The sequence below is a fragment of the Geotrypetes seraphini genome, chromosome 7 (genome assembly GCF_902459505.1).
Source record: "Geotrypetes seraphini chromosome 7, aGeoSer1.1, whole genome shotgun sequence".
In the NCBI taxonomy this organism is placed as follows: Eukaryota; Metazoa; Chordata; class Amphibia; order Gymnophiona; family Dermophiidae; genus Geotrypetes; species Geotrypetes seraphini.
The window spans coordinates 105334821-105351714 of NC_047090.1; the positions used below are offsets into that span (position 1 = coordinate 105334821).

Genomic DNA, 16894 nt, shown 5'->3' on the forward strand with positions numbered 1-16894 from the left:
TGTTGTTCATGAAAATAAGTTCTAAAAGGAGATTATGTACTTACCCTGGTAAGCTCTTTTCAAGTAGATAGATGAGACATTCTAGATAGTATGGTTATTTCCCTTTAGCTGCATGATGCAGAAGGAAGCCACTCCAGATTTTCCACTCTGCCTCTATAGTACTTCACTGGGTTGTTTAGTTCCCTCTGCAGTTAGCACCCAAATATGGAGAGCCACCCAATACACTTGAAGTAGAGGCACCTAAAGTAACAGGCTCACACTAACCGTTCTGCTCAAAAATTCACCCAACATTAAAAGTAAATGCCAACAAAGGCTTCAAGGAGTTCAGAAACTACTCCCCAATACATTGAAACATATACAAATTCTTTTCAGCCTTCAAGGGCCGACAGGCATACAAAAAACAGCTTCGAGAAGCATAAATAGACTAAAAATTGTAAGCAGACACAGGAAGGACAGGCCGGGAGTCCAGAATGTCACACCTATCTACTGGAAAAGAGCTTACCAGGGTGAGTACATAATCTCCTTTTCCAGTGCAATCGGTGAGACATTCTAGACAATAGGGCCATACAAAAGCAATTCCCCCAAAAATCTAGGGTGGACTTACTGTGCCAATCTGTAAGACCAAGGACCTAAAGGCGGAGTCTTGTCTTACCCACCACGTCCACTCGGCAGAACTTGGCAAACGTGTGAAGACCACTCTGCAAATTTCCTCAGGGGAGACAGCTCTAGCTTTGGCCCACGAAGAAGCCATACTTCTGATAGAATGTGCCTTGACGGAAACAGGAGACTGTTTCCCTGCAAGAATGTAAGTTGACAAAATGGCCCTATGGATCCATTTGGAAATCGTGACCTTGGAAGCGGGAGTGCCCCGCTTAACTGAATAAGTCAGCACAAACAAATGGTCAGAGACCAAACTTGTTGGTGACCTTCAAGTAACACAGAAAACTCTGCACACATCCAGTTTCTTGAACAGGCGGTCCTGTTTCAACCTATTGGTTGAAAGGAAGGCAAACACACATCCTGATTGACATGGAAAACTTAAACCACTGTCGGCAAGAAGGAATGAACCGTCCAAAAGGAAACCCTTGTCTCCAAAATACAGAGAAAAGGATCCCTGCCAGACAAAGCTTGCAGTTTTGACACACGTAATAGTCTTGAGTATCAAGGTCAAGAGGGAATCATATCAGCAGGGCTCAAAAGGAGCCTTAGTAAGGCTAGACAATATCAAGTCAAGGTCCCAGGAAGGGAAAGGGTGCTTAACCAACAGTCGGACATGAACAGCCCCCATCAGCAACATCAGGATGAGACGCTAAGGAAGACCGACACTCCCAGGATCTAAAACAGGAGAGCCAGGCCACTTGGACCTGAAGAAAAGCCACAGTAAGGACTTTATCCAAACTAACCTGAAGAAAGGCGAGAATTAGTGAGATCAGAGCTGAATAAGCATCCTTCTGGTCATGGGTACACCAATGTAGGAAGGCTTTCCACGCCTTAGCATAAGCCAACATCATAGATAACTTCTTAGATTTCAGAAGAGTATCAACAACCAGGGCAGACTATCCCTTATGGTCTAAGGCTGCATGCTCACGTGCCAAGCCATAAGAGCAAAGTGACCTGGATCCTCGATGGATACCGGACCCTGCATAAGAAGGTCCAGAGAGGTACTCAGCCAAAGGCTGCAACCTCTACACAGGCACATCAGACCTGCGTACCATGGTCTGTGAGGCCAATCTGGAGTCACCAGAATGACACAGCCCAGATTGCCCGAGATCCTCTGAAGGACTTGGCCAAACAGCAGCCAAGGAGGAAATCATACAGGAGAATTTCCGGAGGCCACGGCTTCACCAGAGCATCGAGCCCCTCGCTTCAGGGCTCAGATCTTCAACTGAAGAAGCGATCCAACTTCTTGTTTTAAGCCATGGCCATGAGATCGAAGCGGGATCTTCCCTAGCACACCACTATCACTTGGAGCACCTCTGGGGACAGAACCCACTCACCTGGATCCAGAGTCTGTCTGCTTAGGAAGTCTGTTTAAATGCTGTCTACTCCTGCCACATGCACTGCCGTCAGCACTAGGCCATGATGCTCCGTCCGATGAAAAAGAAGATGGGCTTCCTGAACCAGAGGAGTGCTCTTGATTCCTCCCTGGCAAGTGATGGAGGCTACTGTTGTCACATTATTAGAGAAGACCCAGACCGCTTGGCCCTCCAGCGTCTTCTGTAATCTCATCAGAGCTGGTGGAATGGCTCTGAGCTCCAATCAGCTGATTGACCACTTTCACTGAGAGGGTGTCCAATACCCCTGAACAGGACAATGATTGCAATGAGCTCCCCAGCCCCGAAGGCTGGCATCTGTCATCACCATGATCCAAGAGGCAATGTGTAGTGGAACACCCCTGTGGAGCATTTGCTGGAGAAGCCACTATGCCATGTTTGCTCAAGCTTCCAGAGTCCAAGGTAGATAGGTCTGCAAGGCATCCCTGTGCGGAGCCCAGTGAGAGAGCAAAGCATGTTGCAGAGGATGCATGCATGCCCTCCCCCAAGGAATCACATCCAGTATGGCAACCATTGATCCCAGTACCTGAAAATAATCCCATGCTGAAGGAAGCGGCTGCTCCAGAAGGGAAGGAATCTGAGCACACAATTTCTGCCTGCGGGCTACTGGTAGAGAGACACGGCCCGCCGCAGTGTCGAAAAGAACTTCCAGGTATCTGAATGAGTGCGTGGGAATCAGCTACAGACCAGAGTATGTGAATTCTCATGCAGGCAAAGCTTTAAAATTGCTCCAAACATCAAATTACCCGAAAACGGGATGTAATTACATCAAATTAAAAATAATAAAAAGGGGAAAGCAGAAAACACACAACTGCAGCCATGCATGCAGAAGGAGAAGGAAAGAACTGTAGAGGGAGCTAATAGCCCAGTGAAGTACTATAGAGGCTGAGTGGGTTCCTTCTGAAACATGTGGCTAAAAGGAAATAACCCTACTGTCTAGAATGTCTCACTTATTGCACTGGAATTGTAACTCTCAGTTCAAAGAAAAAATTTTAAAACAGATAATCAACCTGGGCCTCAAAAGACAATGAGGAGTCTAAGATAATCCCCAATACCATAGAGGACCTTTCTGTCTTTAAGATTGTCATTCTGATTGAGTGGTATAACCTTGGGAATAAATTCTAATTGATTGGAATTAATTCAGAAAAAAAATACTATAGGACAGTGCCAAGAATATACTAAGAGAGGGACCGATCTTTATTTAATGCTCTGACAGGAATGAAGAAACCAGTACCACCACCCAAAAACTCTGATATCTTTCATCCAATTATGCACATCCTGATCAAACTTTCTGTGTTAGTAAAACTAATTTCCACCAACCCTGGTTATGGACGTCGTTCTTACTATCGATCTCCGCTGCTTCTTTGGCTTGCCAACATCATACTCGTCATCATCCAAATCCTAGAAAAACAAGTATATTTACAGATTGGTTGAAAAACTGGGATGAAAATGTGACTAGCTGATTAATGAGTATATCTGGCTTGATAATTTGTTAGGCATTCTTGATATTCTACAAAGCACTTACATAAACAGAAAACATGACATGTATTACTTTACAGTAGTGTCTTAATAAGCAAGTTCAAATATTAGGATTAGAGGATACTTAATGAAACTGGAAGAATATTTTTTTAAAAAACGTTCTCTCATCAACATATAATTAGATTGTGAAAATTGTTGTTTAGAAACATGGTCAAGGATAGTAGTATAATTGGGTTTAATGAATGGTTTGGGCAAGTTTTGAAACCCAGTTCTATTAGGCCTAAGCCACGCCGATTGACTTGTTTATAACCTCTCTATCTCCTTCTTGCCTGCTCCCGACTTGCTAAGTTATATTGATTGATTGACTTATTTGTAAATTTCGCTGTAGATGTACAGTCTCTTGTCATGTAAACCGCTCTGAACTATTCTGGTACTGCGGTATACAAAAATAAAGTTATTATTATTATTATTAGACTTGGTGAATAGGGGATGAATTTACAAATCAGAATATAACAAGTACTTCTATCAAGATGCTGGGCTAAATGGAAAACTGGCCTGATTCTGTACAACATTTATGTTCTTACTAATTCTAAAAATGAAATGAGAATCATAGCAGATGAGATACCTTTTAAATAGGCCTACAAAAATGATGTTGCATTATATTAACTGTCAAGACCACACATATCAATTCTTCAGATGTACAATAGAACAAGAGAAGGAAACACATACAAAATATTGACTACAATCCTTAAGAAATAAGTCTGTATAAAACTAAGAACTTTGGGCTGAATATACACATCTGGCCTCCAATCTTCAACTTACATTTTCCGAAAAAGCAAAATTACTTACCTATAGCAGGTATTTTCCAAGGACTTCAGATATATTCTCACAGGTGGATGATGTCATATACAGAAACCAGTATGGACACAACCAAGTGCATTGTCATTTAAAATTTTAAAGGCAGTTACCATACTGTGCATGTGCTTGTGCCTTCCTGCCCAAAGTCAGCTCACAGGACCCTCAGTTCAGTAAGAAAACTAAGAGGCCAACTAGGGGAGGTGGGCATGTTGTAAAAATATATGTCTGCTGCCTCAGAGGACACCTGTTCTAGGGTAAGTAATACTGCTTTCTCCAAGGACAAACAGGCATTATATTCTTACATGTATGAAAGTCATTTGATGCTGTGAACAGGGAAGGATGTGTTCCAGCCCTGCTCCGAGTTCCTCCAGCACAATCGCCCTTAAGCGCAGCTGTTTTTTCCTAAAATCATCTCTAGGATTTCAGTTTGAGATCCTGATCTATGGACAGATACTTGAATCCTGCTATTTCAGCAATGTCGAGTAAGGGATCGAAGAAAGATCGTGTCAAGATTGGAGAGGATAAAATGGCAGAGGGCCCTTGTGGCGCAGTCATGCAGTTTACGGAAACCGCCCTGGCTGATCTAACTACGATGGTAAAAGCCTTGAAACCTAGATTTGAAACCTTTCTGAACATATGTCTCATTTAGAACAATTACTTATAGACACCACTCGTAGGACTAAGAGTTGAAAAAATGAGTCTCCTCCATCGAAGATGATGCACATGGAGTAGCTGCAGAATTGCAATCTTTGCATTTGCTGGTTCTTTCTCAGTCTGAGAAAATTGATGACTTAGAAAACATATCTCAATGTAGCAATTTGCAAATTCTTGGTATGCCAGAGAAGGTGTCAGATAATGCATTATTGGAAGAATTAGAGCGCTGGATACGGGATACCTTCACATTTACCCCGGGTGTGGGGCCTCCACGATTAGAACACACCCACCAACTGGGGCAGTGTAAAATTGGTGATTCTAGACCTCATTTAGTGATTGTAAAATTTCATAATTACCTGCACAAATCGGAAGCTCTTAAACAATTTAAAATGAAACAGGGCACATTGCTATTTAGAGACCAGCAAGTCCGCTTGTTTGAAGATTATTTGGCTGCCCTATTGGATTGTCAGCAGCCTTTCCATCCTTTTTGTTTAACACTGGTCACTAAGAAAATGAAGTTCATGTTCCCATACCCTGCGATTTTGAAGATCTATATAAATGGTCAGTGGAACATTTTTGATTCTCCAGTTAAGGCACAGGCTTTCTGAATTCCCATCCCACGGAGGGAGAGGCTCCGACGTGACTGATTCTCCCTTCTTGTTGGATTATAATCTCTCTCTATTAATGCTTCTCTGGGAGACTGGACAGAGCAACCTGATTTTGGTCTCCAGTTTGATTTTCTAAATGCTGAAGTTTCTTATTACTGATTATGTTTACTTACAGTATGTTTATTACTTGGTTTCTGTAACTGTTTGTGCATAATTTTCTGGGATTGGTTGTGTCAGGGGTTTTCAAAGCACCAGAACGTGGCTCTGCACTCATATCTGACCGTTTTAGTTTGGGTGTAGAGCGATGTTTTGCTATTGGGAATGGGTATGTATGTATGTTTGCTGGTTTGGGGGATAGGTTGGGGGGGTTTGTATGCTTGTGGGCGATTTGGGATTCAGTATTTTTTAATGCAATTTTCTTTTATTTTTCTTCTGCCATTTTTTTGTTGGAGGGAGAGTTGAGTGGAGAAGTGGGAACTTTCAATTTTTCTGGAAGACAGTCTGGCATGTATTTCATCCTTGATTATGTGTTTCCCGGGTTTGGGCTGGGGTCTGAGTTCTATTCAGTGTCATTTGATACTGTTTCACAATTACTCCCTGTAGTCCAGACATCAATGCTCTTTGATAGGATGTGGGTTGCTTCCTGGAATATATCCAGTATCAATTCCCCCATACAGCAATCTAAGATTCTCTCTTACCTTAAGTGAAGCATGCTTGCAGGAAACTATATTATCTGATGTAGAACACACTAAGCTCCAGAAAGATTGGGTGGGTCAAATATATTCTTCTTCTAACCAACAGAAGAAATGTGGGGTAGCGGTTCTAATTCGGAAAACCCTTCCTTGTCAGGTTCAATGTGTAGCTTCAGATATCTATGGTAGATATTTATTGCTTCACCTCTCCTTGTATAACTAAACTTTTCACTTACTCATGGTTTATGGCCTTAATGTCTATGAGCATGCCTTTTTTCAAAAGCTTATTTGTTTAGCCTCTCAAGACCTCCCGTCAATGGTTGCAGGTGATTTCAATCTAATAATAGACCCTCAGGTAGATCGTTTGCAGGGTCATGGACAACCCATTTTGGGTAACCGCAAGGGACTACCATACTTTAGTTTGGCCTTAATTTGTTAGATGCATGGAGACTATTCTATCCTTTTGATCTTGATTATACCCATGTATCGAGAGCGCACAATACCCAGTCTAGAATTGATTATATTTTGCTCACTTCAGATTTATTTGCTTTAGTCTCATTGGTTCCTCGGTCTGTTTGGATTACTGTTTGATCTGGACTGATTTATAATTTCCTGGTCATCAGGGGGCTCAAAGGCCATGGCAATTTCCTACATATTTAGCTGCAGATGACTGTTTTTGTAAATACCTATTTCAAAGGTGGGAGGAGTATGAATGCTTCAATGCCCAGCATCAGGATAACACAATTTTATACTGGGAAGCCTTGAAAGCAGTGTTAGAGCCCCTATATTGCAGTCCGCAAAAAGTGTATTTCTCAGGGGGTTGTTACTTTAGAGCGCAAGTATAGAGCCTCTAAGGTAGTTTATACTACCTCCCCAACTGTGGCTAACAAAGAAATTTACTTGTCGGCTTGGACCGCCCTTAGTGCACTATTGCATGAATAAGCAAAACAATTTTATTATCATCGTGCTCATACTTTTCATAGGTATGGTAACAAACTGGGTCAACTTTTGCTCGGATATTACGGGATAATCAGGGCCCTAGGTACATAAATGTCTTAGAGAAACGGGATGGTAGTTTTGGAGATGTTTCAGAATTATTTTTGTCAGTTTTATGGGGAAATGCCTTTAGACTTGTGCATGCCTTTGGAGAATTATTTAGAGGATATGGGATTACCTCATCTTGATGCAGAGCACCCTCAACAGGTGAAGCCATCGTAGCAGACAGAAGCTGGTCCAACTTCCCAATCCTACTTTGGTCGGATATGAACCGACTCTACAATAAATACAGCCATGCTTCCAGTGACCTAAATAATTGCCCCACCTACCTGTTATCAAACGCCTCTACCACTTTCAAAGCCAACTTTATGCTATGGATTCAAACCACATTGACAGAAGGCCAATTTCCTCAGGACCTAGGAGAGATCTTAATCACCCCAATCATGAAAGATCACAAAGGCCCAATAGATAGCCCCTCCAACTACAGACCTATCGCTTCAATACCGATATACGTTAAAATAATAGAAGGCCTAGTTGCACAATACCTCACCAACTACCTGGAAAACCATAACCTTCTTCACCCCTCACTATCAGGATTTCAAACCAACCACAGCACAGAAACATTACTTGTCTCACTACTAGATACAGCCCGGCAACACATCAGTAAAGGAAAAAAGATGATGTTAATTCAACTTGACCTCTCCGCAGCATTTGACCTAGTTGACCACTCCTTATTACTACAGATACTTGACGCCATAGGGATCTCAGGCAAGGTCTAGAATTGGTTTCAAGGATTCCTCAAATCAAGAACCTATATGGTAAAGTCCAATGATATCAAATCAGAACCATGGTCCAATCCCTGCGGAGTTCCACAAGGATCACCTCTCTCACCTACGCTCTTCAACCTCTTTATTTCCTCCCTAGGAGCCACTTTAGACAACCTAAATGTCACATCCTTCAGCTACCCAGACGATATCAGCATACTCCTCCCCTTCGACCCATCAGAGACCATCACCACAGCAAAGCTAGAAACAACCCTAGATACAGTGGAAAAATGGATGATGGACCACAAACTGAAACTAAACTCAGAAAAAACAAAATTCCTTTTGCTCGAAAAGGCCAAAACTCCTACCATCACAGAACTGAAAATCAAAAATACCAAATACCCAATACAACCCGAACTCAAGCTCCTAGGAGTAACGATAGACAGATGCTGCACAATGCAGTCCCAAATCAACAAGACAACCCAGAAAGCTTTTCTAGCTATGAGAAATCTACATAAAATCAGAAAATTTTTCAATCCAGCACAATTCAGACTAATTGCCCAATCCCTAGTCTTAGGTTTGCTGGACTATTGCAACTCCCTCTATCTACCTTGTCCTGCCATGATGATAAAACAACTTCAGACCATACAAAACACCACCCTCAGACTGTTCTACTCCCTGAGAAAATATGATCACATTACAACTGCCTTCTTAGACTCTCACTGGCTACCCGTACAAGCACGAATTCAATTCAAATTCTACTGCCTATTATTCAAAGCATTAAATGGCTCTTCCCCCTCCTACCTAAACAACCGCTTAAACCAGATCGTCACCTCAAGACACAGAAGAACCCCGAACCCTTTTGCCTTCCCCCCACTCAAAGGCACACAGCGCAAGAAAATGTTTAACAACCTTCTGGCAACACAAGCAGCAAAACTCAACCATTCCATCTCCAACCTGCTGACGACAACGGGCGACCTCAAAACATTCCAAAAAGAAATCAAAACCCTGCTTTTCAAAAAATTCATCCAAATATCTTAACCCCTCTTCACCTACCTCCAGATAATTCTCCCCTATAAAATCCTCCCCAAATCACCTACCAAGTAAACAGATCCCTGAAATGTATTGTAATCTTACCTACTCTAAATGTAATCTATTTGTTTATATCACACAGTTCTGCACTGTCAATTTGCTATCCAACTTGTAAATCCCCTCGGATTCTTTCCAGCTATATCTCCTCTGTTGTAAAAAAAAAAAAAAAAATTGTATTTTCACTGGAAAATGTCCAGTCAAATCTTTTGTAATCTGCCTTGAACCGCAAGGTATAGGCGAAATAGAAATCCGTAATGTAATAATACCTGTGTTTTCCAGGGCAGTGTCCTGGAGAGAGTTAACATGGCCTTGATAACTTTACTATTAAAACCTGGTAAATCTGACCACTGTCCGGACTCTTATCGCCCTATTTCTCTGTTAAATGTTGATATCAAATTATTGACTAGCGTTTTGGCTGACCGATTGGCAGTCTTTCTGCCACAGTTGATTTGTCCTGAACAGGTCGGCTTTGTAAGGAGATGCCAATCAGTTCTCAATGTTAGAAAGCTCTTATTGTCCCTGGCTTATTGTAATACCATTGTTATTGGTGGAACTTAATGCTGAGAAAGCATTTGACCAAGTTTCTTGGTCCAATCTCTTTCAGGTATTGGAGTTTGTCGGCTTGTCTGATGGTTATATGCAAGCTTTGCAAGCCCTATATTCTACTCCATCTGCCTCTCTTTTAATCAATGGTTCGGTCACTGTTGCCTTTCCTATTTGCAGAGGAACACATCAGGGTTGCCCCCTGTACCCGTTACTGTTTTTATTATATCTTGAACCTCTTTTGTGGACTCTCCAGAAAGACCTGGATGTGGCAGGAGTTCAATTTTCAAAGATACTTGCTAAAACATTGGCTTTTGCCAATGATGTTTTATTAGTGCTCATCTATGTTCATTCCTCTCTGTCTCATGCATTATGGCTGTTAGCTGAATTTAGTTGTTATTCTGGGTATCCACTGAATGCACATAAATTGGAAGTCCTGGTGGTCCTAGATTCTTTGAAGTTGAACTGGGAAGGACCGTTTCCGCTTAGGTGGGCTGACCAGAAAATAAAATATTTGGGAATATGGATACCTGTGGACCTTTCCTGTTTGATTAGTGTAAATCTGGATCCTTTATTGCACTCTACTGAGCTCAAATTAGGAGTGTGGCAGTCATATCTTTATTGGGACATATTGAATTATATAACATGATTGTCATTCCCAAATGGTTATATTTTTTTTCAAATGTTGCCTATTTTCTGTACTGTAGAATATCATACTTGACTTCGTCGGGCGGTGGAGCAATTTCTGTGGAATGGTAAGCGCGTTTGCTTGTTATATGCCAAATGTACTCTTCCAAAGGAAAAAGAAGGGTTGGGTTTCCTGAATTTACATTTATTGTCTATGGCATGTCAATTACATCATCTTAATGACTGGTTTAGGGGGGACTTCCTATTCCAATTTTACAGAGGTAGAATTGGGGGTACTCTCCCCATATACAATTGGCACTCTCCTAGGGGCACCTCAGCCATTCCTAAAATCTGTACTTACGAATTACCCTGTATTACAACCAGCACGCAAGACTTGGCAGTGAGCTTGTGCTTATTTGAATCTCTCTTCCACAAACTCTCCTTTATTGACCATCCGAGGCAATCCTCTCTTTAAACCTGGAATGGACTCGTCTTTGTTTACCTCTTGGACATCCCGTGGGATTGTATATCTGCACCAGGTTTTCACCCGTACTGGAATAATTCGTACTTATTAGCAACTGGTGCAGAGATATGGTCTTTTGGCCAATGACATTCTTCATTATCTGCAGCTGAGACACTATGTACAATCTTTGCCTGTTGTAACTTTGATGGCTACAGTATTTGATACTTTGAAGGAAGCACAATCCACTTCATTTCACTTCATTTTCATCATAAGAACATAAGCAATGCCTCTGCTGGGTCAGACCTGAGGTCCATCGTGCCCAGCAGTCCGCTCACGCGGCAGCCCAACAGGTCCAGGACCTGTGCTGTAATCCTCTATCTATACCCCTCTATCCCCTTTTCCAGCAGGAAATTGTCCAATCCTTTCTTGAACCCCAGTACCGTACTCTGCCCTATTAAGCTCTCCGGAAGCACATTCCAGGTGTCCACCACACGTTGGGTAAAGAAGAACTTCCTAGCATTCGTTTTGAATCTGTCCCCTTTCAACTTTTCTGAATGCCCTCTTGTTCTTTTATTATTCGAAAGTTTGAAGAATCTGTCCCTCTCTACTCTCTCTATGCCCTTCATGATCTTGTAAGTCTCTATCATATCCCCTTTAAGTCACCTCTTCTCCAGGGAAAAGAGATCCAGTTTCTCCAATCTCTCAGCGTATGAAAGGTTTTCCATCCCCTTTATCAGACGCGTCGCTCTCCTCTGAACCCTCTCGAGTAACGCCATGTCCTTCTTAAGGTACGGCGACCAATATTGGACGTAGTACTCCAGATGTGGACGCACCATCGCCCAATACAATGGCAGGATAACTTCTTTTGTTCTGGTTGTAATACCCTTCTTGATTATGCCTAGCATTTTGTTTGCCTTCTTAGCGGCCGCTGCGCACTGTGCCGTCGGCTTCATTGTCATGTCCACCATTACTCCCAAGTCCCTTTCTTGGGTACTCTAATTTAATAACATCCCTCCCATCGTATAGTTGTACCTCGGATTTCTGTTTCCCACATGTAATACTTTACATTTCTCAACGTTGAATTTCATCTGCCATCTCGTCGCCAATTCCCCTAGTTTGTTCAAGTCCCTTTGCAATTCTTGTTGGAAGAGGCTCAAGGTCTTGGTTTTGACTCTTTGGGAGAGCGAAGGTTGACAGATTTGGGAATCTCAATCCCTGCCACTTTGCTACAAACTGCTTTGAAATCTGGTTCATAGAAATGGACTTCTGTTCTGCTGTGGGAATTACTATAAGATGATCATGAGGCTATATATTTCACCGTTTAGACCATTGTGCTTACTTGAGACCTTACTCCTGTTGCCTCAAATGTCATCAAATCAATGCTACTCTGGGCCATATATTCTATTTTTGTCCTACGATATTGTGATTTTGGAGACTAGTGCATACTCATATTTCCCACATGTGGAAGTCCAAATGTATACAGCATCCGAAAATGTTATTTTCACTTTAAATTATTACCCACCCAGTCCCTAAGGGGCTACGGAACATCCTGCGACGAACCCTATTGCTAGCCAAGAAATTGAAATTGCTACATTGGTTGGACTCTGAATCTCCCTCTCTATCTCAATGGAGAATATTAATGCTTCACCAATTAAAGATGGAGTTTATGGAGGTCAAAGATATTGACTCTGTGAAAGGCCGTCAGCTTCAGTACATTTGGGAACCTTATTGGGCCTCATTAACAATGCATGCTCGTAGCAATGTTTTAAATCTTGGCTTGTGACCCAGCTCTGATTTCTGTATATTGCCACTCTCTCTTTTTGTTAGGGTTTTGTTAGGGTTGTGCATTGAGATAGTCCAATTAAAAAGGTATTACCTTATTTCCTTTGTTTTTTGTTTTATTTCTATATATTACCTTAGAAAGTGGACTAACACGGTCACCACAGCATTTCACTCGAGATGCAATTTGAGAAAGAAGTTTGCTTCAGTGTTTTTGTTTGTTTTAAAGAATGAAAATCCTTTTATCATACACCTAAGTTTTGTGATACTCAACTACCGTATGAATCAGGCACTCGGAGGAGAGAATGTTTGCAACCTCATATAGCCTAAATAACAGAGATAAGGGAAATGAAGAAATGTTGCAGTTTTTCTTCCTCCGATGAATTTGTTTCCTGGCTTTGCTGGGGCTTTTTTTTAAATGGCTATGAGAGGGACCTGGCCCTTCTAGTTTTCAGATGGAGAAGAAAAGAGAAGAAAAGGCCTCTAAAGGGGAGTGGGACACTATTTATACTTGTAGAACAGGCTAGTACATCCCAATATAGGCCAGTAAAAGGCAGCTATCATAGACATTGAAAATTACCCATGAGAAGTACACAAATATATTTACATCTATTGTTTAGCATTCTGAAATTTCCAAGCTTATTTTACTATAATTGTGTTTTACTATAATTGTGTTTTACTATAATTGTGTTTTAGTTTTTTTTTTCATTTTCTTCCTTTTCTGTTGGGTGGGTGTGGGGGTATTGGAATTGAAAATGTTTTTGTTCAGGCAGGTACCTTGTTTCTTATCTGTTCATTTCTTTGTTAGGAAACAGCGATCACAATATGATCCAGTTCAAAGTCGAAGTAGGAATAGAACCACAGCGACAACTTTTAACTTCAAGAAAGGAAACTACGAAGAGATGAGAGTAATGGTAAGAAATAAACTTAGGAACAGCTCGAAAAAAATTGCACACTGTGGAGCAAGCCTGGTCCTTATTTAAGGACACGGTGAGCATAGCGCAAAATCTGTATATCCCCAGATTTAGAAAAGGATGCAAAAAGAACCGAACAAAAGACCTGGTTTGGATAACTAAAGAAGTGAAGAAAGCGATAGGAGATAAGAAAAAATCATTCCGGATGTGGAAAAAGGACAAAACCAGGGAAAACTGGAAAGAACACAGGAAGCATCAAAAAGAATGTCACCGAGTGGTTAGAAGAGCAAAAAAAGAATACGAAGAGAGGCTAGCCAGGGAAGCACGAAATTTCAAACAGTTCTTCAGATATGTTAAAGGGAAGCAGCCGGCAAGGGAGGAGGTGGGACCACTGGATGAAGGAGATAGGAAGGGAGTGGTGAAGGAGGAAAAAGAAGTGGTGGATAGACTAAACATGTTCTTTTCGTCAGTATTTACAAGAGAGGACACATCCAACGTGCCGGAACCTGAAAAAAATCTTCAAAGGAGATCAAGCAGAAAAATTAATATTTCTTTTCGGAATGTTTTGAGGTCGCCCGTTGTCATCAGCAGGTTGGAGATGGAATGGTTGAGTTTTGCTGCTTGTGTTGCCAGAAGGTTGTTAAACATTTTCTATCGCCTTGTCCCCATAGCCATGGTGAACACAGTTTTTTCCCCACCGTTTTCGCGGGTTACCCACGGCTAGCTGCGGCTAACAGCCACCGTGTCATTCTCTACTGCAAGGCAGAATGCAACACAGCTGTTGCTCATATTAAAGAAGTTACAGAGCAAGGAGGCAATCTTGCCATCGGTTGCCTAGCCCTGCCTGCTAGTTTGGGAAATGGTAGAAAAATCCAGCAGTTTTGCAGTTACTTATAAGAAAAGAGATACTTGGTTTGGGGTAACTTGAAAGATGACATTCTGATGAAAGGTTACCTTCGAAAGCTCATCGTTTCTGCTTTAAAGTACTATACAGTCTAGCCCCTAAATACATAACTGACCTTTTCTCCTTCTCAGCCAACAGACATAAGAGAAGCTCATATTTGAACTTTGTTTACCCTTCAGTTAGAGGATGTAAATTCAAAAGACATCATCAACACTTTTTCTCACATCAGAAAGCATTATGGGGGTAAAGATCTGGAACAATTGCTTACGCCTATTACTTATGAGGAATTTAAGAAATACCTAAAAACATATCTGTTCCTGAAGTATCTAGGCAGCTGACCCGTACAACTCTTTCTCCTCAATAACTGATCCCTTGAGCTGTTAATCACTAGCTTCCACCCTGTTAAGTTCAATCAATTTGTACCATCTTTTAATCTTTATAAACCACATAGGTCCTGCAGTATATAAACTTTTATTGTTATTATTATTATTATTATTATAAAATGCATTGAGATAGTCCAATTAAAAAGGTATTACCTTATTTCCTTTGTTTTTTGTTTTATTTCTATATATTACCTTAGAAAGTGGACTAACACGGTCACCACAGCATTTCACTCGAGATGCAATTTGAGAAAGAAGTTTGCTTCAGTGTTTTTGTTTGTTTTAAAGAATGAAAATCCTTTTATCATACACCTAAGTTTTGTGATACTCAACTACCGTATGAATCAGGCACTCGGAGGAGAGAATGTTTGCAACCTCATATAGCCTAAATAACAGAGATAAGGGAAATGAAGAAATGTTGCAGTTTTTCTTCCTCCGATGAATTTGTTTCCTGGCTTTGCTGGGGCTTTTTTTTAAATGGCTATGAGAGGGACCTGGCCCTTCTAGTTTTCAGATGGAGAAGAAAAGAGAAGAAAAGGCCTCTAAAGGGGAGTGGGACACTATTTATACTTGTAGAACAGGCTAGTACATCCCAATATAGGCCAGTAAAAGGCAGCTATCATAGACATTGAAAATTACCCATGAGAAGTACACAAATATATTTACATCTATTGTTTAGCATTCTGAAATTTCCAAGCTTATTTTACTATATTTTATCAATTGTCCATATAAAAACTAACCCCTTACTTCATTAATACCTCTGTTCAGTTGGGTAAACTTACACCCATAGAGAGTCCAGTCAATTCTAAAATAAGCTATTTCTGTGCATAAATCTATTTTGTGTGTCAATGGCTTTCTAAAATTATTTCATCAGATGTAAGAAAAAAAAGTACCTGAATCTCTCTTCCTCACTTATTCCTCCATATATATAACCTGTCTAGTCCCCTCTAAACTCACACATAACCCAGACCAGTTCACCTACTCAGTTCTTTCTTTTCATATTATCAAATATCCATAATAATTACTGATGATGCTCTAAAAAAAGGAAAACATGGCACAATTTAAATAATTACTAATAAGCACTAAGACTACAAAGGTTTTGAGAGATAAATAAGCCCAAATATTTATTTATTTAAAAGATTTCTCAACCGCCTATTCCTAGGCGTCTTTACAAAAGCAATATACATAAATTAAAAAAAGAATATATAAGATTTGTACAAACATCACAGATTACAAGTCATACAATTTACAGTGCTACATAATATATTAATCCAAAAACTAGAATAAATTGGAATCATTCATTGGAATGCTTCTATAGAAAGTGTGGTCTTGAGCATTTTCTTAAAATTCTAAATATCAGAGAGCGCTACAGGAATGCACTTTTATTTACATAATTATCTAGCTTCAAAAGAAATATTTGTTTATAAAGCAAAGATACTTACCTGTAACAGGTGTTCTCACATGTGGGTGACATCATTCACGGAACCTGGTACAGACACTGCTAAGTGCACTGCCATTTTAAATCTTTAGGCAGTGTCAACTAGGGGAGGAAGGTGGGTTGTGAGAATATATATCTGCTGTCCTTAGAGAACACCTATTACAAGTATTTTTGTTTTCTCTGAGAACAAACCAGCATAATATTCTCACATGTTTAACCTCTCTGAAAGAGGTTAAACACTGAATATACTGGAGCCAGATGAAACCCTATAGCAGGGGTGTCCAATGTCGGTCCTCGAGGGCCGCAGTCCAGTCGGATTTTCAGGATTTCCCCAATGAATATACATGAGGTCTATTTGCATGCACTGCTTTCATTGTATGCTATTAGATCTCATGCATATTCATTGGGGAAATCCTGAAAACCCGACTGGATTGCGGCCCTCGAGGACCGACATTGGACACCCCTGCCCTTTAGGGTTGGAGAAAAAGTTGGCTTTAACTAGAGAAAAGGTTTTGCAAAATTACTTGCCCAAGCAGACTGTCTCTTCTGCAGTTGGTTTCTAAACTGTAGTGAGAAGTAAAGGTATGAATTGATGACCAAGTAGCTACTTTGCAGATTTATTCAATAGATGCAAAGTGAAAATGGGCCA

The 16894-nt window shown here is 40.8% G+C and overlaps 1 protein-coding gene across 3 annotated transcripts in view; it reads right to left on the minus strand.

The window, feature by feature from the left end:
• PACS2 (phosphofurin acidic cluster sorting protein 2) overlaps nucleotides 1-16894 on the minus strand; it is a 474262-nt gene that overhangs the window by 235470 nt on the left and 221898 nt on the right. For all 3 annotated transcript variants that reach the window (XM_033952202.1, XM_033952201.1, XM_033952200.1), the window contains one exon: nucleotides 3375-3455. In XM_033952202.1, coding sequence (XP_033808093.1) covers nucleotides 3375-3455 — 81 coding nt within the window. The remainder of the gene's footprint in view (nucleotides 1-3374; nucleotides 3456-16894) is intronic.